The 22,558-nt window shown below is 33.4% G+C and overlaps 1 protein-coding gene across 1 annotated transcript; it reads left to right on the top strand.

Annotated features, from left to right (window-relative positions):
• The first annotated feature begins 10,195 nt into the window (after positions 1 to 10,195).
• LOC105973292 (putative late blight resistance protein homolog R1A-3) lies at positions 10,196 to 17,217 on the top strand. Its single transcript, XM_088816956.1, has 2 exons — positions 10,196 to 10,248; positions 14,284 to 17,217. The coding sequence occupies exon 2, from the start codon at positions 14,367 to 14,369 to the stop codon at positions 17,136 to 17,138; it is 2,772 nt and encodes a 923-aa protein (XP_088673082.1). The 5' UTR covers positions 10,196 to 10,248; positions 14,284 to 14,366; the 3' UTR covers positions 17,139 to 17,217.
• Positions 17,218 to 22,558: the final 5,341 nt, after the last annotated feature.

The following is a 22,558-nucleotide window of genomic DNA, read 5'->3' as shown; positions in this document are numbered from 1 at the left end:
TAACAAATGTAAACATAATAAAAAAAACCAAAAGAATTAATATTACTGTGAGTGACAGTAATATTACTATAGCAACAGTAATATTACCGTTAACCACATTAATATTACAATAATAGACAGTAATATTATTACGTTACTCCGTGAATAACTCAAACAAACAAAAAATCCAAACAAAATAATAATATTGATGTGGTTGACAACAATATTACTATAACAACAGTAATATTACCGTCAACCACAGTAATATAATTGTGTTTAAAGTAATATTATTACGTTACTCCGTGAATAACTCAAACAAAACAAAAACCCCAATAAAATAATAATATTGATGTTGTTGACAGTAATATTATTGTGTTTACAGTTATTTTACTGTCAACGACAGTAATATAATTACGTTGACTTGTCAACAAATCAAACAAAATAAAAAAATAAAAAAAAATAATAATATTACATTAATTTACTGTCAACGCCAGCACAATTACATAAATGTAATGTCAACAACAGTACAATTACGTTAACTAACTATCATTGACAGTATAATTACTTTAATTTACTGTCAGTGACAGCACAATTACGGTCAACGTTTAGCGGCGGACGTGGAAAAACAAAACAAACCAAACAAAAAAAAAACTTAAAAAAACACTAAAAAAAGTCAACGCCGGAGACCGCCGGAAACCGGCGAAAAAATCCGGAAGAAAGAAAAAAAAAAGGTTGAAAAGTCAACGCCGGAATCCGGCGGCAAAAATATTTTTTTTGAAATTTTTTTTTTTGAAAAAAAAAAAGTTTTGGGTGAAAATTGAGTAATTTGTGAAATTTGGGGTCAAATTGAGATTAAAATAAGTTAAGGATGAAATTGGAGCATACTTTATTTGCTCCAAAAAAAGTCAAAATTGAATTTTTGTGGTCAAAATTGGATTTTTATGGACAAAATTGATAAATTGGGGGTTACAATTAAGAATTGGGTATAAATGGTTGAGGGTAATATTGGGATATACATGAATGTTTGGTTTAGTTATAATAAATAGTAAAGGGATCAGCTTATTGGTGAAAGATATATATCCCCTAAACCTAGAATAATAAACATGTTTGGTTTTGGACTTTTGCATAAAAACCCCAAATATAAATATCATTCTTGTAGCAGTTAAATCATTCTTGTTTTGGATGAAATGTAGTTTGGAAGAAGGATTTTGAAAAAGTAATGTATATTTGTATATCATGAATTGAGAAGCATGACAACCACGTAAGTCATAACAAACAAAGTTTTAAGCCTTGTTTGGTTGCAACCATAAGATTAGTTAAAATAAAATTAAATAGTCTAATGAAATTGATTGTATTATTTGATCTCGTAAGATCCAATAAAAAACATATCTAAAAGGCATGATAATATAATATTTGCGGGTCAACCTGACAAGTTATTGAGGATACCAAACATCAAACAAAATCCCACTATTTAGTTAATAATGACTAATCTCTCCAACCAAACAAGGCCTTAGTGTTTTTGGGCATCAACAAAACATCATCAAAAGCCAATAATAAGTAATCTTTCGAATCTCACTTTTAAACAATGTTGAGCCAAATAGCCTCCAAGAGGATCATACAAGGCTGTTCAAAATAACTTCAATAGTAAGTATGTAAGAAACAGAGTTTGGTCATGTAAAGAAATATGCGAAAATTACACTTTTCGTCCCTTACGTTGACCTCAATTTCACATCTGGTCCTCTACGTTCACAAAAAAAAAATATTTAGTCCCTCATCTTTCAATAATTTAACATTTTTTGTCATTTCCGTCAATTTTTCGTTAGTACTAATGGAATCAAGCATGTGGTCACCAATCTCTTAACTGACGAACTAACGGTAAATTGACGGAAATGACAAAAAATGTCAAATTGTTGAAATATGAGGGACCGAATGTGTTTGTTTTTTCTAATATAAGAGACCAAATGTGAAACCGGTGGAAACTTGAGGTACGAAAACTATAATTTTTCCAAACAAATATGTAATATTTAATTTGCAAGTAACGGTTTTCATAATCAATTCGATTGGGTGAGCAACCATCCTCCATGATATAAATCAATATCCCCTAATCATCTTTCTATGAAAACAAAACCAAATGTAAAGGTAAGATAAAAACGCTAGAGGAATGGGATTTAGAGATCTAAAGAGTTTCAATTTGTCATTTTTAGCTAAACAAGGGTGGCGTCTCCTTACGTGCCCTGGCTCATTAGCGGCGAGGCTTCTTAAAACTCGTTACTATCCAAGAACGGAATTTCTGAAAGCAGACATGGGGTGCAACCTTCCTCTACTTGGTGATGTACACTTTATGCAGGGGGCGGAATATAAGAGGGGCAGGGGCTGTGGTTCCCCAAGATTAAAAAAAAAAAAAAAGCTTTTTAGTAATTTAGGTAATAATTTTAAGATATAGGTTTTGCCCACCCAATTTTTTGTAAATATATGTTTTGACCCTTCAATTTTTTTATTTTTTCTCTATTCTTTTATGTAAATTTATACACTTTTTCATATTTATTATTACAAATATGAAATATTATTGTTAAAATCATACCGAAATAAATAAAATATTACTTATTTTTGCTTCATTTTTATGAATTACACTAAAAAAATTCGGGGGCGATGCCCCTGAAGCACCAAAAATTTAATCTCCCTCCGTTGTATGATCTCATAAGAACCTGGCTTCCTTAATCAAATTTTCTAGTTCCGCCTTCATGCGAGACCTTCTCTGGAAAATGGATTAACGAAAAGAATCGGTAATGGCAAGTGTATGGCAACATAGGGGGAGATGCATGGCTTCACACAGATGGGGCTTTCAAAATTATTACAAAGCTCCTCATTCACACATCTTTGCCAGATAAAGTATCGGACCTTATGGATTTTAGCAGAAAAGTGTGAAATGAAAATATTATAAACGAAGCGTTTTGGCAGGCTGATAATTAAGGAGAGGATTTGGCAAATTCCGATAGGTAATTGTGAAGCGGAAGATCGTACGTTATGTCGGACACTACTCTCGGAATGGGAATTTTGATGTCAAATCATGCTACCATAACATACTTCCAACTAGTCATTGTGTTAATGGTGGGGCTGATGGTTCTGGAAGTGGAGTGGATATAGAACAATGGAGCTTTGTTTGGAATATGAAACTTCCTCCAAAAGTTCGAATTTTTGTGTGGCGTGCCTACGTGTAATGGTATCTTACCAACAGAGCCTGAATTATGTCGGCGGAGAGTTAGTAATAGTGATGCTTGTATTCGGTGTGGTTTCACGAAATGAAACAATTATGCAAGGGGATGGATAGCATTTGGAGTGCTCTACCTTTTGACGAATTTTGTGTTGAGCCAGGGACCTCTAATTACTGGACATGGCTGGAACAGTTAATAGGAAAGTGTTATAGTGACGAAGTTGAGCTTGCGGTAATCTTGAGTTGGAAAGCTTGGCATAACAGATATAAGGACATACATGGTTTGACGAGCATGGTCGCCGGAGACATGTTGGTCTGGGGAAAACTCTTTCGGGATGAGTACAATGGGGCAAAGTTTTATGTCCGGCATGATACGACGAGACCATTCCGAGAATCATGGTATCCTCCAAACGCCGGCACTATAAAGGCGAATGACAGCAAAAACAAAAGCACGCATGGACATCGGTAATTTTCGAAGGAGAGACTGCTTTGAAGTTATCAACGCACTTAAGTGTGCTGAAGAGAGTTTCTCGATCGTATGGCGCTTTGATACAAAAATGTCGTAGTGCTCTTAATTTTTTGGTGATAATTCTTTCTCTTTTGTTTAAAGAAATGGGAATAAAATAGCCCATAGTCACTATTAGAAAAATTACTTTTTACTACGATCATTTATCGTTGCAAAACGTATCAAATTCGTAGTAAAAAGGCTTTTGTTACGAATTTGCTCTATAGCATATACGGGCGTGACAAAAGCTTTGCTACGGTAAATGACCATAGCAAATAATTTTTTGCTACGGCAAATTCTAGCATTTACTACGACTCGAAGATTGTCCCCTAGTAAAATATACCTTTGTTACGACTTTTTACCGTAGTAAAAACAAAAATTGTAAAAAACTATTTTTCTACTTGCGTCTAGCTACATCTGCTGCGTCTGTAACTGTTTGGGAAGGGGATAGTCGGTTTTATCTATCCTACACCCGGTGAAGGTTACACCGGGTGATTTTTTACCGTTGATCTACACATACCAATGTGGGCGTGTGTGTGTTTGTGTGTATATGAATGGTAAAGATCTACCCGGTGTATTTCACCCGGTGTAGGATCTCAAAAGCCGGGATAGTCTCACAACTCTTTCAAACTTATTTGCAAATATGGAAAACTCTTTTATACATACCAAAATTACCCCAACTCATTGAAACCCAATTCAACTCAAATTTCATGATTTACACCCCAATTTTAGCCAAATTTCACCAATTAACCAATTTTGACCCTGAATCCAATTTTAACCCCAATTTTGACCGCCACCACCGGAGACCGCCGTTGACTTATTTATTTATTTTTTGAAAACTTTTTTTTTCTGAATTTTTTTGCCGGCAGGTTAATTGCTAATGACCGCCGGTCTCCGGCGTTGACTTTTTTTTTGTTTTTTTTTTTTTCTGAAAAAAGATTATTTTCGTTAATAATTTTGTTGTTACCACAGTAATTTAGAGAGAAAAAGAAGTTAAGAAAAAAAAATTCAACACCAAAGACCAGCCGGAAAAAAATTAAGAAAAAAAAATTTTCAAAAAAAAAAAGAGTCAACGCTAGAGAACCGCTCGGTCAACACCAGAATTTGGCTGGAAAAAAAATTATTTTCTAAAAAAAAGACATGGGGATAGGTTCATTTGCGTGACTTTTTTTTTGAAGTGCATGTGCAATATTGAAGAAGTTAGAGTATAATGGATGACATTGATGAAAATTATATTATGGGGGATATTATGGGGATATTTTAGACAAAAGACATGGGGATAGGTTCATTTGCGTGACTATTTTTTGTCTGGGCCTATGTGCATTTAAGTCTCTTGGCATGGGACTATTTGCCATTTGCCCATTTTTTTAACTGTGATACATCACGGTCAAGCAAAATCATATCGCTAATTTAATAAATATAGAGAATGTAGTTAATGAAACACCCCCTCCGAAAAATAATTAGAGAAAACCCCCTTAGCTAATATTTCACCAAAATGCTATTTTTATAGTTCCAAAACTACCCATAATCGTCTATTATATTCTTTCGAAACCCTAATCTCAATTTTCATTTTCCATTATGCTTTCTCGTTTCTAGCTTTCTCTCTTCTTTATTTTTTCTTCTTTCTTTCTTTTTTATCTGTTTTCTCTGACAAATCTTGTCCCCGCCGCCGCCGCCGTCAGAACATGGAGAAAGAAAGAAGAGGAAGCACTCGTCGTCGGCGTGTGGAGGAGAAGCACTCTTCTTTCTCAACGGCCTGTTCCTCTCCGTTGGCGTGTGGAGGAAGAAGAAGAGGAACATGTTGTTGAGAAAGTAGAGGAAGCACTCGTCGTTGGAGGAGAATCAACTGAAATTGTTGATGAAGGTATTTGTTTTTTTTTTTTTACTTTTATTATTTTTTTAGTGATGGTTTTGTCATGTGTTCAGAAATTGTTTATGGAGTGGCCAACAATGGTTGACAAATACTTTGAATTGTTCCTGTTTTTTTTTTTGGTGGACATTGAAATGCTACTTTGTGTTTTTTTGTATGAATTATTTATTTTATTTATTTTATTCTTGTTAGGGATTGGTTGAATGTATGGTGTGACGGCGTCGTGGTGACGATGGGAAGGCAGATCTAAGGTTTTTTTGGTTGATGGGGCGGAGGACGGCGCAGGTAGAGAAATGCGCGCATGCTGAAACCTTAATCGACTACGTATATGTTCAATAGTCGATTAAGCTAATCGACTATGCTCTTATAGTCGATTAAGGTTAATCGACACCAATATATTTTTTTTTTTTTGGATTTTTTGTTTATTGATTCCAATTGTATAAATCAATTATAATGTTTGTATATTTTTTGTTTTTGTAAAATATAGTTGATTTTGCATTTTTTTATAGTTGTGATTTTTTATTGCTTCATCATAGTCGATTAATATGCTTCATCGACTCCAATTTTTAATTTCTTTTTTGGATTTTTGTTTATTGATTCCAATTGTATAAATGAATTATAATGTTTGTATATTTTTTGCTTTTGTTAGATATAGTTGAGTTTGCATTTTTATGTAATTGTGATTTGCTTCATCATAGTCGATAATTGTGATTTATAGTTGAGTCCTTAATCGACTATGATTCATCATAGTCGATTAATATGCTTCACAGTCGAAAAAACGATTTTTTTTTTTTCTTAACAATTGATTTTTTTAATAATAATAATAAAATAATAATTTAAAAAAATGGCTGATGGGCGGATAGTGCTGATGAGATGGCAAAAAAAAGGGACATAGTTGGAAAATTTGGTGGTTGAAATTAGGAGTGGATTTTTCTCAAATGGGTGCAAAATAGTTTGGGTCTCTTCCTATTAAAAGAAAGTATTGAGGGGATTATATCAAAGAGCCCCTTATTTATAATATAGCTTGTAATGCAAATTTTAATGTAAATCATTAATAAATATATAAATAATTTATAAAAGGGGTCTTAAGATATTATGTCCCTAGTGACAAAACTTATTAGAACTAAATGACAAGTCTAACTAAATTTTTGCTTCACATCCTTTATAAATTTCATTCAAAAAATGCCCTTGACAAATAAAAATTGAAATTTACATCAAATAATATTTTAACTGCATTTATTATTTTCATTTTTGCATCTAGCATTTTTTTATTATTTTTTTTACGTAGAACATATTTCTCTCTCTCTTTTTTTTTTTTTTTTTTTTTCTTTTTCATGTCGTATTGTTTTCATTATTATAAAAATCTAATTATATCATTTTTACACAACATAAAAAATCTATTTTTTCCTACAAAATATTGAAAATTATAAAAAAAAAAATGTTTTTTAGTTTTTTTTATTCAATTTACATTTTTTTTAATTTTATCTGTTGTCAAAATTTTAGTAGGCTATGAAACACTATGGTGTACTATGATGTACTATGGTTATGGTGTACTACAGTGTACTATGATCTACTGCGGTTTACTGTTCCAAACCCTAAAAACAAAATAATTCTCAGTCGTTGCCAAACCCTAGCTAGCAGCCGCCGCTCTCGCAACCACCTAACCCTAGCCACCATGGCCGCCTTTATTCACTATGAAACCCTAGATCTGCCACCTCATAACCGCCTTTGTTCATTATATATGAAACCCTAGATCTGGCACCATCGCCGCCAACGCCATAGCCACCGCCTCCGATAACCATCCCCACATAACCGGCCACCACCATGTTCATTCAACTCACATACCTGGATTCATCTCTTCCCAAAAACGATGCCGCCTCCGCTACCCATATCGTCGCCGCCTTCAGATCCACCGCCAAAATAGGTTCACCGCCACTCCGCTACCCGCTCCGTCGTCTCTCTCAGATCCACCACCACCACCTTCAAATTCGCAGCCACCACCGTCGCGTCTCTGAGCATAGGGGCACAATATTCGTGCCTTAACAAAAAGAAAAGGATAGCTATGTGGAGATCGGTCGAGAAAGATAGAAAGAAAGCGAGAGACAAAGAGGAGAGAAAAAGAAAGAGAGAAAGAAAGATAGAGACGGAGGGGAGGGGGCAGAGGAAAAGAAAGAGAGAAGAACAAAAATAAATAAATCTGGTAGAAGAAACGTTAAATATGTAAGTTAAAATATTTAAGGTATAAGGGAAATGTAGGGATAAAAAAAAAGTTAGGGATATATGTCATATATTGTTTCAAACTAAGGATTTAATTAAAAGATTGGATTTTGACTTGTCATTTAGTCCAAATTATGTTTGCTTTAAGGGACTCATAGCATATTACCCCTTTATAAAATCATAAACCACGTGCAACGCACGTGTCACTTTTAAGTTTTAATAGTTAAAAGAAAAGAGGATTTCATGCCAGGAAAAACAAAACAAATGAGGATTTCATGAAATAAAAATAATACACATAGTTAAACCTCAATAAATTAGCATAGTTGGGAACAATGTAATTCTATTACTTTAGCGAGATTAAATTAGCTCTAAATTAATAACTAATTAATTTTGAAATAATTAATATTATTTTTATTATTATTATTTACAATAAATATATATTAAAAAAAATGACGGGCAAATGTTAGATGGTGAAATTACATAAGAACTTCAAAATATAATTAATGAGTTGAATTATCGTAACAAAATGGATATTAGATATATATTAAACTACCTTTAGAAAAACACAACGTACTTTCAGAGATGTTGGCTAACAAATACTCCAGCCCCTTTCAGGGCAGAAGCTCTTAGAGCAATAACGTTATTAAACAATTTCTTGTTGAACTATAACAAGTAGACGAAAGTTCTTACGATATTAAGAAAAGTAATGAATGAGATTTAATGTAATATTGTCAACTTCAACAAAAATCAAAATAAAACCGAATCATATATTACAAGTAATTAAATTTATCATAAATGTAATGCACCATGCATTTGAAAAGTTATTTCTATTCATTATTAATTTATATATTAGACGGGGTCTATAAGAATTTTAAAATATATAGTATCTTATAAATTTCGTAAATTATTAATTTAGCACGTAGCCTCGAGTTGAAACTGATTTTTTTGTTTTTATTTAAGCGATGTTATTAATTTATCGATGTTCTACTGTACACGTGACTTAGGCACATGTATTTTGTAACATTTTAAAGTTCTATGATGTTTACTAATGTTATATATCACATAGTACAAAGCGAGCAAAATGTATTTTCCCGTAAATATTTCTTAGAAACAATTAATTATGAAGGTATCATTAATTAAGTAATTATCAGCTAAGCTATGCGAGGGATACAATTAATTAAGAGACGTGTTATTTCCATCCTCAAAATATTTTATTTTACAACCAAATTAAATATATTTTATATTTTATCCATGTTCAGTGGCGAAGCTAGGATTTCTTCAGGGTGGGGCGGGGGGGGGGGGGGGGGGGGGGGGTGACGGGGACGAATATACATAAAAACTAACGTAAATAAATTAATAAGAACAATAATTGTTCCAAGAGTGACAAGTTTAGGATATTGTTACACGATGAACTTAAATTTTCGGTGGTTCGGAGGCAGTGCCCCGAAAAAAATTAGGATTTTTTTTAGAAGAAGCTAGGAAATGAAAAACTTAGGACTTTTTATTTTTTGCATTAATCTGAATTTTTGGTGGACTAAATAATAAAAATTGGATAGCTTGACTCTGTCTTTGCCCATTGTTGTTTTCGGTGGAATAAAATCTAAAAATGGGTTACATTTTATTCAGCGCAACCTGTCCGGAAACTGGTTCAAATTGAACGATTATTAGAATATTGTTTTACCCTTTTATGTTTCATTACAAAAAAAAAAAAAAAAAAGAACCTTACAACATATGAAATTAAGCGAATATAAGGGAAGGTGGTGATATTTTATATAAATTTAGTGGCGCTACAAAAGAGGGGAATTTTTTCACTAGTTATTTTGGCGACGATTAATACACTATAGTCGCAAAAAATAATTAGAATTTAAAAAAAAAGGGTTTAACATGCGACGTTTATTTCGTCGCTAGGAATTAATATTATTTAATATTTTCACTTTATAACGCTACGTTTATAAAATTCGTCGCCAACCCAATTAAATGTTTTTTTTCACAATTACACTAGCGACGTATACGTTATATTCGTCGCTAAGGAACAAATATTAAATTACAAAATATATTATTCATGCGTCGTTTATATAATGACGTCGCTACAAGAGGGCCGGCTTTTTATTTTTTATTTTTCATTTGCGACGTTTTTGGATTATAGTCGCGAGTTAGAGACGATTTATATTTTCGTCGCGAGAGTAAACACCAAAATCATAATTTCCAACATCTTGCGACGTTTTTTAATTTAAATCGTCGCAATCGCCAAAAAAAAACGTCGCCAGTGAGCTGTTTTGGCCTAGTGCCAGTTTTAATTAATTATGGACATACGTATATGGATGTAAGAGTCTTTTGAATTCAAATAATTGAACTCACTTTTTTTGTGAGCAAGGGACCCTCAAATAATTGAACTCTATCTCTTACCTCTACTAGAGAATCATTTTGCAGTTGTTGAAAACAGGGTGGCACTCAAATAGAGATTTAGTAATTGTTGGGGTTTTTAATAAAAAATAATATATTTTATTATAAATTATAATAATGACTTTGACCACTTTTATGAGGGTCATTAGACCACTATTTTGAAACCTTCAAAGTCATTATTTTCCTACATAAAATACCATAATTTCTATATTAAATTGAGGTTTCATGGGGGTTATATTATATATTATATAAAGGGGATATTGTGGCTTTACATGGGGAGGTGTGAAGAGAGAAAGAAACACTTTTCATCTATACTATATACATATATTTTTGAGCTCTTGTTGTGTGTTGGGTGTAAGCTTCTACTTCAATCGAACGTGCAATTTCGGTGAAGTTACAGCGGAGAGATAGGCTGGGCTGTTGTATCCCATAGGCGACACGATCGGAACCTTTTTGCACCTCATTAGAGAAGGGGTCGTGAAATTCGTCTTAAGAAAGCGACCTAGTCCGCGCCTCACCTTGCCTATCTCCATATTATCGTGGTTTTTGTTGCAGCAACTTGTTACCTATAAAATTAGAGAACAAATGGAGTCCAAGCCTCATCCACAAGTTACGTGATCGATCGTCGAAGTGCAGCCGTGGTTCCAACAATTTAAGACGAATTTTGATCCCATGAAGATGAGTTTTGACGATGATCCAAAACAGGCTCTTGATGATAAAAAGGGAGATGATAAATTATATTTTATTGTATTTTGATTTGACGAAAAAAAATTAACGATCTTATTTTTTCTATAGGTGAATTTTCGTACAATTCACGAGGGCAGACTTTGAGTCAAATTTCGGACCTGATATAATCATATTCTGAGAATGTGTAAAACATGAAAGTTGTAGGCATTTTTGTTGGCTGTTCGAAACATCTTGAATCACTGTAATCGGACATCGAACGAGAGAGATATGCCCCAAATACTAAGCACTGCTGCAGCTGCCAAATTATTCGCGTTTTTTGAGGTATCGAAAGAATTCGTAATAGAAATTCATCGAATCTGGTACGTTCTTCATTTCCAAATTAATTATGATATCTTGCAATACATTAATATGTTTGTGATAGTTGTGTGAGTAATAATTGCATACAAAATGATATTTCTAAGAGTATGTTAAAAAACAAGAGTCCAAATGCATGTTATGTGATTTAATTGTTGCTTTGAACAATTTATTGCATTTATTTCATTATATTGTATGTGTAACCTATCTGACATATGAGATATATTTATTTGAAATTTCAATATAATATGTGGTCACTTATATGATAGTAGCTATAACTTAAATGATTTTAAATTATATCAGTGCTCTTAATTTGTATATGGATGATAATATTATATGCTGGAAGTAAAGTTCTTCAGCAACAAGCAATATCATTGTCCTATTACAAATTAATTAGAATTCACGTAGTTGAAACTATTTATGATTATTTATGGTGCCTAAGGATATAGCCGTTATTTGTATATGCTAAACGGCTATAAAATTCAGAATAATAATCTTGTAAATTGGAGAAGTCGGTTACAGAAAAGTAAAAATATGAATTGGTTCTTGATTTTTAATTATATATTTTTTTGAATTAATTATTTCATAAATCACCGGCTTCAGTTATAAAATGTAAGAGTAATTCTTTTATACTAGTTTAAATGTATGAGTAATTATTTGGTTAATGTGTGCTTAATTGCATTTAACCCTTGATGTTACCGTTTGCACACTATTAACCAATGTGTTATCTTTTGTGCGTTGATTAAATTTAATAATATACTATTTTTTTGAAAAAAAAAAAAAAAGAGGTCTGATTAAATTGACAATTAGTGGGGGTAATGGTAGTTAGCTCTAATTGAGAATTGAACATCATCATAATTGTTGAAATGTATCTTGATTCATGATTCATTAGGTGCAGTTAATATTGCATGTGATTAAATAAATTAAGAAATAATGGGTGCCATAGTAATCACACCTAATTGAGAGAATGAGCATGATATATTATATCTTGAATTTAATTCATCATGTATGTGTTGAAACATTTGATGTGAATTAGTGGGGGTCTTAGAGAGCATGATCATATGATTAAACATTTTATGTATTGTTTTACTATTGAGAAATAGTGGGGGTTTTTAATATCTACGTATATGAGTATGTTACAATTGAATTTGAAGTGATCTATGTTAATTGCTCATCTTAAGATAACAAATTGATTATAGTGATAGTGTGATAAATTATGCTTTATTTGCAATCTTGAATATGCAAGTAGTTATTAAAGGCCTAATTTTGCATATACGTGACGACATTGATGTTATTTAGAAAGGCCTAAGAGTGGATATTAATTTGCGAAAATAAATTTGTGATTTGTGATGTGTTTTTGAAAGTTTCAATATTGTTGATTACTGAAAATCTAAATAAAAGGAATTATATTCCTATTTGATTAGATTTATCACCTTGTGCGAATGACTATATGTTGATAATTTAAAAGTCAAAATTCATATCAATTTTGATTGATTGTTTTGACGTTAACCTGTGAAGAGGTCGATTGGTGCCTAATGTGATATATAAAATCCCAATGTGGGATAGATTAGTGCTTTGTGCTTTAATGAATTTATTGTGAAATATCAATGCTTTGTGCATTGAAATATATAATGGAGGAACTGCAGTTGGCAAATGCGAGAATCTTTTAATGGGAACCGGAACCATTAAAAGAAAATACAGTACTGTGAATCTATTGAAAATTCACGCGAAAATTTAAGTGAAATTATATGTGAAATTATATGAGAAATGGTTAATAAACCATTGAGTCCATGAGACTAAATGTCGAATAAGCGCTATTAAAATTGTGAAATTATATTTCACATTATTTCAGAAATCATCTGAAATGCATCGAGGGGGATTGGGTGAAAGCCTAATATATTTTGTAAAGTTGTTGATGAGGATACTACCGCCTAGGGGCTAGAGATCCTACGAACTAGGCGAAGAAAAACGAATCTGAAAGCAACTTGATAGTGATAAAAGTGCACACTTTTATTATCCATCCCTATGATGCGTGTGCACTAATAAAGCTCGTAACGAATTGTGAGGTTGAGACTTTGATCTCTTAATGAGTTCTATAGCCCGGATGGGTGGGGTGTTGGAGTTACGTAAACATCCTTGATAGAATTCACCTTGTGAGTGTGGAAGTGGGGCCGCTTCCTATGAGAATTAAGGCTGTTCTCTAGAGCTCTCACGAGAAATGGGGTAAAGCACATGGCCGTTAATGTGCTGGCTTTAGAAGCTTCAATCGGGACACTTTGAGTATTATGTGTGCAATATGATTCTACGTGCCCCAAGGGTCACTGTTTGAAGGCTAAGTCCACTTTGATTCTAGTACGGGAAACATATTGTACTAAGTGAAGGTTTGAAGGCATTGTCCACTTTCATTATGCATAATATTCCGCAAGAGCTCAAGTATTAGTAATATTCTTATTTTTATTAAAATAGTGGGGGATTGTTGGGGTTTTTAATAAAAAATAATATATTTTATTATAAATTATAATAATGACTTTGACCACTTTTATGAGGGTCATTAGACCACTATTTTGAAACCTTCAAAGTCATTATTTTCCTACATAAAATACCATAATTTCTATATTAAATTGAGGTTTCATGGGGGTTATATTATATATTATATAAAGGGGATATTGTGGCTTTACATGGGGAGGTGTGAAGAGAGAAAGAAACACTTTTCATCTATACTATATACATATATTTTTGAGCTCTTGTTGTGTGTTGGGTGTAAGCTTCTACTTCAATCGAACGTGCAATTTCGGTGAAGTTACAGCGGAGAGATAGGCTGGGCTGTTGTATCCCATAGGCGACACGATCGGAACCTTTTTGCACCTCATTAGAGAAGGGGTCGTGAAATTCGTCTTAAGAAAGCGACCTAGTCCGCGCCTCACCTTGCCTATCTCCATATTATCGTGGTTTTTGTTGCAGCAACTTGTTACCTATAAAATTAGAGAACAAATGGAGTCCAAGCCTCATCCACAAGTTTCGTGATCGATCGTCGAAGTGCAGCCGTGGTTCCAACAGTAATAGTAGCTGCTGGAGTTCACTTTGCACTCTTCATAATTACCAAACAAAACTTTTCCCTCATTTAAACATTCTCTAGAGAGATGGCAGCTTATGCAGCTCTAGTTTCTCTCATAACTACTATGGATCACATCCAAAAACATCCCCGCCTTTCGATTTCTTTCGACACGAAACAGATGGAATCTCTCGGTGCAAATGTTGGTTTGTTGCTAGATTTTGTAGAGAATGATACTCATGGTGTTGTAAGCGAACAAGTTGAAGTTCTGGCAAGCCAAATTGCTTCTGCAGCCTATGCCGCTGAAGATTTAATCGAATCTCACGTCGTCGGCCAAATTCAAGCGATGAAAGATGCCAAAAGAAAGATTATCAAGCCCATGAATTCGATGCGACTACTCTGTTTCCTCAAGAAAGCTGTAACTACTGAATCTGATCTAGTAGAAGACCAAATTCACGGTGGTTCGATTTCCGTGGTCGATCTTCAAACGGTAATAGAAGGCATGGATTCCGTCAAGAAAAAGGTTATGGCGTTTATAGAGGAAAGTGGACCCAGAGATGATATGCAGCCCACATACCCGATGCCTACAGCTACTACCACTGCTTCATCAAGTACAACTCTTATTACCACCGACAAGAATACTATGGTCGGATTTGACCAACAGTTGATTCAACTTTTGGACACGCTCACCGGACAACAATCTAACCGGCAAGTCATTCCAATCGTGGGCATGGGCGGCATTGGTAAGACTACTCTCGCGAAAAATGCTTATGGACATTCACTTATTGTCCACCATTTTGATATTCGTACTTGGGTCACAATATCTCAAAAGTATAATGTCAAACAACTTCTCTTACAACTTCTTTCTGAAAAACATAGTCAAATAGATAATGGAATAGATGAGCAATTATTAGGAGAAAAATTGTACAAAAGGCTATGGGGTCGGAGATATTTGATTGTAATTGATGATATTTGGAGTATTGAAGCCTGGGACAAGGTAAGTCGCTTCTTTCCAGACAATGATAATGGATGTCGAATTGTTGTGACTACGAGGATATCGAATATGGCTACTCACTTCGGCTCTTTGTTGTTTGAGTTGAGTTTTCTAGATGAGGATCAAAGTTGGAAACTATTCTGCAAGAAGGTATTTCGCCATGCCCTTTGCCCTTCTAAACTAGAGGATATTGGAAAGGAGATTGTTAAAAAATGCAAAGGACTTCCCCTTTCGATTTCTGTTATTGGTGGTCTTCTTCGAAGGTCCCATATGACACAAGAGTACTGGAAATATATAGCAAAAGATTTAATATCAATTTTGAACTTCGGAAATGACGAGAATTGCTTGAGTATATTATCTTTGAGTTACAACTACTTGCCTGCTCATCTTAAACCATGCTTTCTTTACATGGGAATTTTTCCAGAAGACCATGAGATTCGGGTCTCCCAACTGATCAAACTTTGGGTAGCTGAAGGATTTATAAAATCGAATGAATCACAAAGCTTGGAAGAGATTGCACGAGTTTACTTATATGATCTCATTGACAGGAATCTCATATTGAAGCATAATTTGGGATCGGATGGAAGAATTAAAATTTGCAAGATTCATGATCTTTTGCGAGAGTTATGTCTAAAGGTAGCTCAGAAAGACGAATTTTTCTGTGTGATGGAAGACATTCAACGAGGAATAGAAAGGGGGCGTCGCATTGTCTGTAATGAAGAATTTCTGCAAGCAGAGTATGAATCTCGTGTCATTGATACTTTACAATTGGCATCAGTCACCCGTAGTCTGGTAACGAGCGTAGATAGTCGATTGTCCAACAGTAGATTGCTGAGAGTAATGACGATCAACAATGAATTCGAGGATAACTATTTACACGGGCATATTGTTGATCAAGTTAACATGCGATATCTTGCTTATAACAAATTCATAACATCCTCTGATATTATTAATCTTCCTTCGTCAATAGGCATTCTCTGGAATTTGCAAACAATAATTATGAGAAGGAACAAGATTAAAGCACCATCTGAAATTTGGGAGATGCGACAACTTAGGCATGTGGATATATGGGGGCTACACCTTCCGGAACCTCCTCAGAGTGGTGACCAAAAAGAGGATGAAATTGTTTTGCAAAATCTACAGACACTTAAGAGAGTAGAAAACTTTGTGTGGAGCGAGGAGGCTTGTAAGAGAGTCGTCAATGTCAGGAAATTGCAAATAGTGTATGATAGGCAAGCGAAAAGGTCAAATGACTATTCGCTCTACAATATTGGCAAGTACTTGCATAAACTTGAATCACTTACGTGCTTTTCATATGGTCTGGATAATGTGTTGCAGAAGCTCACATTCCCAAGTTCGCTAAAGAAGTTGCATTTACAGGGGTACAAGGCTGATTGGAAAGATTTAACAGTCATTGGTTTGTTACCCAATCTTGAAGTTTTGAAACTCAAATATCTTTCGGCCGGAGAACGAGTGTGGAATCCTATTGAGGGAGGATTCATTCGCCTCAAATTCCTCTTCATACGCTCTATTGATCTGGTTAATTGGAATGCCGACAGTTCCCATTTTCCGGTTTTGGAGAAACTTTTTCTTATAGGAATGTTCGAATTGGAGGAAATCCCGTTAGATATTGGAGAAATACCAACACTTGGACTTATCCAATTGGTTTGGTGCAGTGAGTCTGCGGCCATTTCGGCTATGAAAATAGCGGAGGAACAAGAGAACGCAGGCAATGACGGGCTTCAAGTTCGAGTTGTGTTCCGTGTAAAGAGAGATTTAGACAATTTTCAGGAAAAGATGAAACAATCAGAGGATATCACCAACTTTACAAGAAATAATTTTCAAGCCGTGACATTCAAGGCCTGAAATATTGGGACTTGTAGAGAAAATACTTATTTTTTTGTTATTTCGTTTAAAGTAAAGAAATTCAATTTATCATTGCGAATAGTAGGCTTAATCCCACTTTGCACTCTTGAAATGGATCTCTTTGACACTTTGCACCCTTGAAAAACAATAATAGCACTCTGCACCCTCAAAACACAATAAATCATTCACAATCCAAACCCTTAATAAATGATAATTAATTATTTATTGGTTTTTTTTTTCTGGGGTGCAAAATAACAACTTAAATTATTATTTTCTTCAACCTCCAACCTAATTTTGATAGCACAAAGTGCGAAAAAAAATAATATCACACCGGATAATTGAATTTTTTTTCTTACTAAATAAAATCAAATAAACTTTGATCACTAAATTATTCGATTGATAGATCTTCTATTGTAATTGGTGGAAACATTAGGCATAAATATTTGGAAGAAAATATGATTTTCAGGTAACTTGATAACGAAATAGCTGAAGGATTTTTTTTTTCGTAAAATATATTTTTCTTGATAAAAAATATAAGGGTAAATTCCACTTTCCCCCTTGTACTTTAGCTAGATATCACTTTACCCCCTTATACTCTCAATTGCATCGATTTGCCCCTTGTACTTTGGCTCGATATCACTTTACCTCTTCTACTCTCAATTGCATCGATTTGCCTCACTGTACTTGAAAAATTGTCTCAATGTGGCCCTCGCTGTTAGTTTTCAGACCTTAACACCGTTTGATCTAAGTCTGAAAATTACTAAAAAGTCACCCCTCTCTGTTTAAATAATTATCAAAAAAATAAAAATAAAACAAAAATAAAATAATAAAAAATTCAAGAAAAAGAGAAAACATTGTCCACGGAGCCAACTACAATTTATTTTTTATTTTAAATTTTTTTTAATAATTATTTAACTGGGAGGGGTGGCATTTTTTGTAATTTTCAAACTTAGATTAAACGGTGTTAATGTCAAAGATGTGAAAACTAATGGCGAGGGCCACATTGAGACATTTTTTCAAGTATAACTGGGCAAATCGATGCAAGTGAGAGTAGAAGGGAGTAAAGTGATATCGAGCCAAAGTACAAGGGGGAAAGTCGATGCAATTGAGAGTAGAAGGGGGTAAAGTGATATCGAGCCAAAGTACAAGGAGGGAAGTGAACGTTACCCATAATATAATTTTTAAATACCACTAAAAAAATTAAATTACCTTTACTAGCTTGAAAAACTCATTTGGGATGCATTATGCATGATATATTGTATTTTGAGGGTGCAAAGAGCTATTTATTTATTTCGAGAGTGCAAAGTGCCAAAAATGGTATATTTCAAGGGTGCAAAGTGGAATTAAGCCCGTATAGTATCATGTACATTTGATTTTATTTTTTATTTGTTATTCTCCTATGTATACATGCCTAGCATATGTGACGAGAATAAGGGCAAATGGTAAATAGGTTCATGACATAGGCACTTAATTAGAAAAAATGATATTCAACTTTTTTGTGTTTCTAAATAAATCCAACTTATTCAAACTTATTTGTAAATAAGAAAAACCTTTTTATATATACCAAAATTACCCCAAATTCGTTGAAACCCTAATTCAAATCCAATTTCATGATTTACATCACAATTAAGCCAATTTCACCAATTAACCAATTTTGACCGCCATCGCCGTTGACTTTTATTTATTTATTTTATTTCTGAAAACTTATTTTTTTGATTTTATTTTTCCGGCAGGTTAACCGCCGATCTCCGGCATTTACTTTTTTTTTTTCTTTATGAAAACTTATTTGTAACACCCCACATTTTCGAAACCCTAATCCCTAAGCGAAATCCCATAAACTAAAAATCCCTATATAAGAATTATTAGGCATTTAGCTACATTTCTAACTTAATTTGCTTAGACTAATAATCATTATATGCTGATTAGATTATATAATTATGTGCCTTATGTGCTTGAAATTTATTTATTACGTACCAACTTTAATTCTATAATTATGTGCTTAAGTGGATTAATTATAGAAAATTATGTGCTAGATTAATTTGTGTGACTTATGTGAATACATGTGCTATAGTTAATTAATTTTGTGGCATTTTAATTCTCTAAGTGCCTTATTATGCATAGTATAATACATGCATGTGCGTATATATATACACACACACACACGTATATACATATATAGCTATATACCTATGCATGCTAGACCTACCTAGGTGATATACATATATAGATATATGTATATGTGTTTTCGGATACGTGTGTGTGTGGGAATTAATTAGTAGTGTTATTAATTAATAAAAAAAATTAAAAAGATGCATGACACTTGGCAAAGAGTGAGGATTTACACTAATCCTACACTCAAGCATGGTAAGTCATCTCAAGAGACACTCTCATGTCTTCTTCTCTCTCCACCTATATCCCCACTTGTCTTCTCTTCACCACCACCACCACCGAAGCACCACCACCTCCATCGGCCACCACCTCATTTTTCTTCAAGAAACAAAATAGAGAAATCAAGATGCAAATCCCCTATATAAGTTTCACCCTTGAATATGCCAAGAACACCATCAAAAACACTTGCCCTCTTACGGGAGATCAAAAATCCTCCCAACTTGATATCAAAGCTCTTACCTTCTCCATTCAACTAGCTTGGTTCAATTTTGGAGCCAAGGAGGTAACATTGTATCTTCATTTTCTTCATTTTCGTCTTCCTTCTTTTCTTCCTCTAAAAAGCCTCTTTTTTGTTGAAGGTTTTTTTTTCTTCGGCCAACACTCTTTTGTTAGGTAAGAAATCTCGAATTTCTTGCTGCAATCGAAGGGTATCATAGTATGGAAAAAGAGTTTTCAAAACTACTTAAAAGATTGCCTCACTTTTTCGAAAATTAGGGCTTTTTGTGAAAAATCCGAAATCTTGTGCTAATCTTAATATTTGTGTTCTTGCATGTCTAATCCATGTTATAATCTGTGAATGTAAGTATTTTGTGGTTAAATATTTAATATTTCGAATTTTTGGGAATTTTGGACAAAGAAAGTGAGTTTTCAAGAATTTTGGGGTTGCATGTGTAGATCTATGAATCTTTAGGGCTAATATGCAATTTCTTGAAATTTCAGCATGAAAAGTGTTTTCACCTTCAAAATCTCAGTAGGAGTAAGTGGAATTTTGTTATTCGCTATTCGGCCATAGTTTGAAATTAATATTTGTTGGAAAAATCACTTTTTGGCTTCAACACTACTTGTTGAGTTTTTTAATTTTTATAAATTCGATTTTTGAGGAAACTGCAAAATTATTTTTTCATCTGTTCTTTTAGTCAGTTAGGCAGCCTATAATTAAATTTGAGAATTTTCAAAGCTCATTTGCTATTATTTCGAAATATTGGTTGTGCATGTGTCATAAATGGAACTTTTGTGTTTTAATCATTTTGCCTTGAGTATTAATTGTGAGAATGTGAATTTATGGTTAAAAATCTGAAGCTGAACTATGTTAAGGGGCTGTAAGAATTTTTAATACATTTAATGAATAAAAGCGGGAGAAATCCCATTAATGAAAAGAAAAAAATGTTGGTGGTTTAAGGGCATGGTGTGATAATTTATGCCATTTATGATATATAAATATATAATATGATGCTATAATAATTTTGTGAATTATGTGCTATACTTAATTGATTATATATATATATATATATATATATATATATATATATATATATATATATATATATATATATATATATATATATATATATATATATATATATATATATATATATATCTTTTTTAGGATTTTTTTGAAAATAGGAAAAGGAGAAACGAAAAAATAAAAGAAAAAAAAACAAATTTTAGAGTTTTTTTTGTATTAATTTGGATTTTGGGTGGGCTAATTAATAAAATTTGGGACTTTTTTGTATTAATTTAAATTTTGGGTAGGCTAATTAATAAAATATGGGGCTTCTTTTGCATTAAATGAAATTTTGGGTGGGCTAGTAAATAAAATTTGGGTGGGCTAAATAGAAATAGGGTATAATATAGGGGGGAAATTGAAAAAATGAGAGTGGGCTTGAGTCCACCCTTGCCCAAGGGTGGACTCGCCCCTGTGTGTGTGTGTGTGTGTGTGTGTGTGTGTGATTGCCGTGTATATATGTATATTATGTGGATAATTGGATTTTGTTTGTATGTTTGTTGATTGATATTTGTGATGTCGTAAAGTGGTCATTTTTATATTAGAGTTTCATTCGTCTCATGGTCTTTCATAAAAAGAGATTTCATTTTTACGAAAGGAAAGGTTAATGGAATGCTTGGGTTGGATAAGTCGAAATACGGGGGGCCGGTATTCCAACCATAGTTACTATAGATAAAGGGGTGGTTTGATTCCACCAAAAGAACGGGCTCAGAATAAAATGATTATCATCCAAGTAAAGAAGTTAATTTTTCACGGATCCGAACAACAGAAAATGTTTTCATTCATGCATTTCTACGAAAAGGGTAATTTGGTAATTTCCAGTATTTGAGTCGATTTACGTGCTTAATATGAGATTAAGTGTTTGTGTGTGTATTCGTTTGCCGACGAGTGGTAAGATGTGATGCTTATGTGTATATATTATATAAGTACGTAAAACCATATTTTAAAACCTCGTTATCCATTCGGATTTCTTACTGGGCTTAATAGTTCATATAGATACTTCTTTGATTGCAGGTAGTAGTAGTAATCCCTCGCCGGAATGGACCGAGTAGTGGATCGAAGTCTTGGCCGGAGTTTTTGACGATCGTACGAGGGGTCTATAAATTATGCTTGTTTTATTTTGGTGATGTAAACTAAAAACAATTTCCTTATTTCCGTTTTTCTTAAACTCTAATATTTCCTTGTTAGGGGAATTAAACTCTTATTCTAGTACGGGCCTTATTTTGGAATATTAATATAGTTGCTTATTTTAATAATTATGTTTCTTACCCGAAAATCCTTACTCACCAAATACCTTTAAACTCTGATTTCTTTTCTAACCAAAAATAAAACCTATAGTTAGATAAATATAGCACTCGAATAATAATCTCCTTTTCCAAAGTTATTTCGAAACGAAAAATTTAAACAACCAAAATAACCCTAAGAAGTTTTCGAAATTCTTAAGGTTCCCAAAGTTTTCTTTTCCTAAAAAGAGATTTTTAGTAATTACATTTTTGGTCCTACTCGAAAGTTTTAAAAATTACAAAGAGATCCTTTTGCTTCCGCTATCTATACAAAGTATTCCGATAAAGTGGTTCGATTTATCGCCCGACCCGGGGGGTGGGGGGGGGGGGGTGGGGTTGCTACATTGTTTTTCTTAAAAAAAATATTTTAATTAAGGGGTTATTTTACATACCCCCCTAGCAACCAAATAAACTAGGGATAAACCCAAGCCCAAATCATCCTTTGACATACCCCCCTGGGGAAG

This window comes from Erythranthe guttata, chromosome 4 (assembly GCF_056151865.1).
Source record: "Erythranthe guttata isolate IM_541 chromosome 4, IM_541, whole genome shotgun sequence".
Lineage (NCBI taxonomy): Eukaryota > Viridiplantae > Streptophyta > Magnoliopsida > Lamiales > Phrymaceae > Erythranthe > Erythranthe guttata.
The sequence above is the reverse complement of the archived record's forward strand: the minus strand, read 5'-3'. Positions and strand labels throughout refer to the sequence as shown.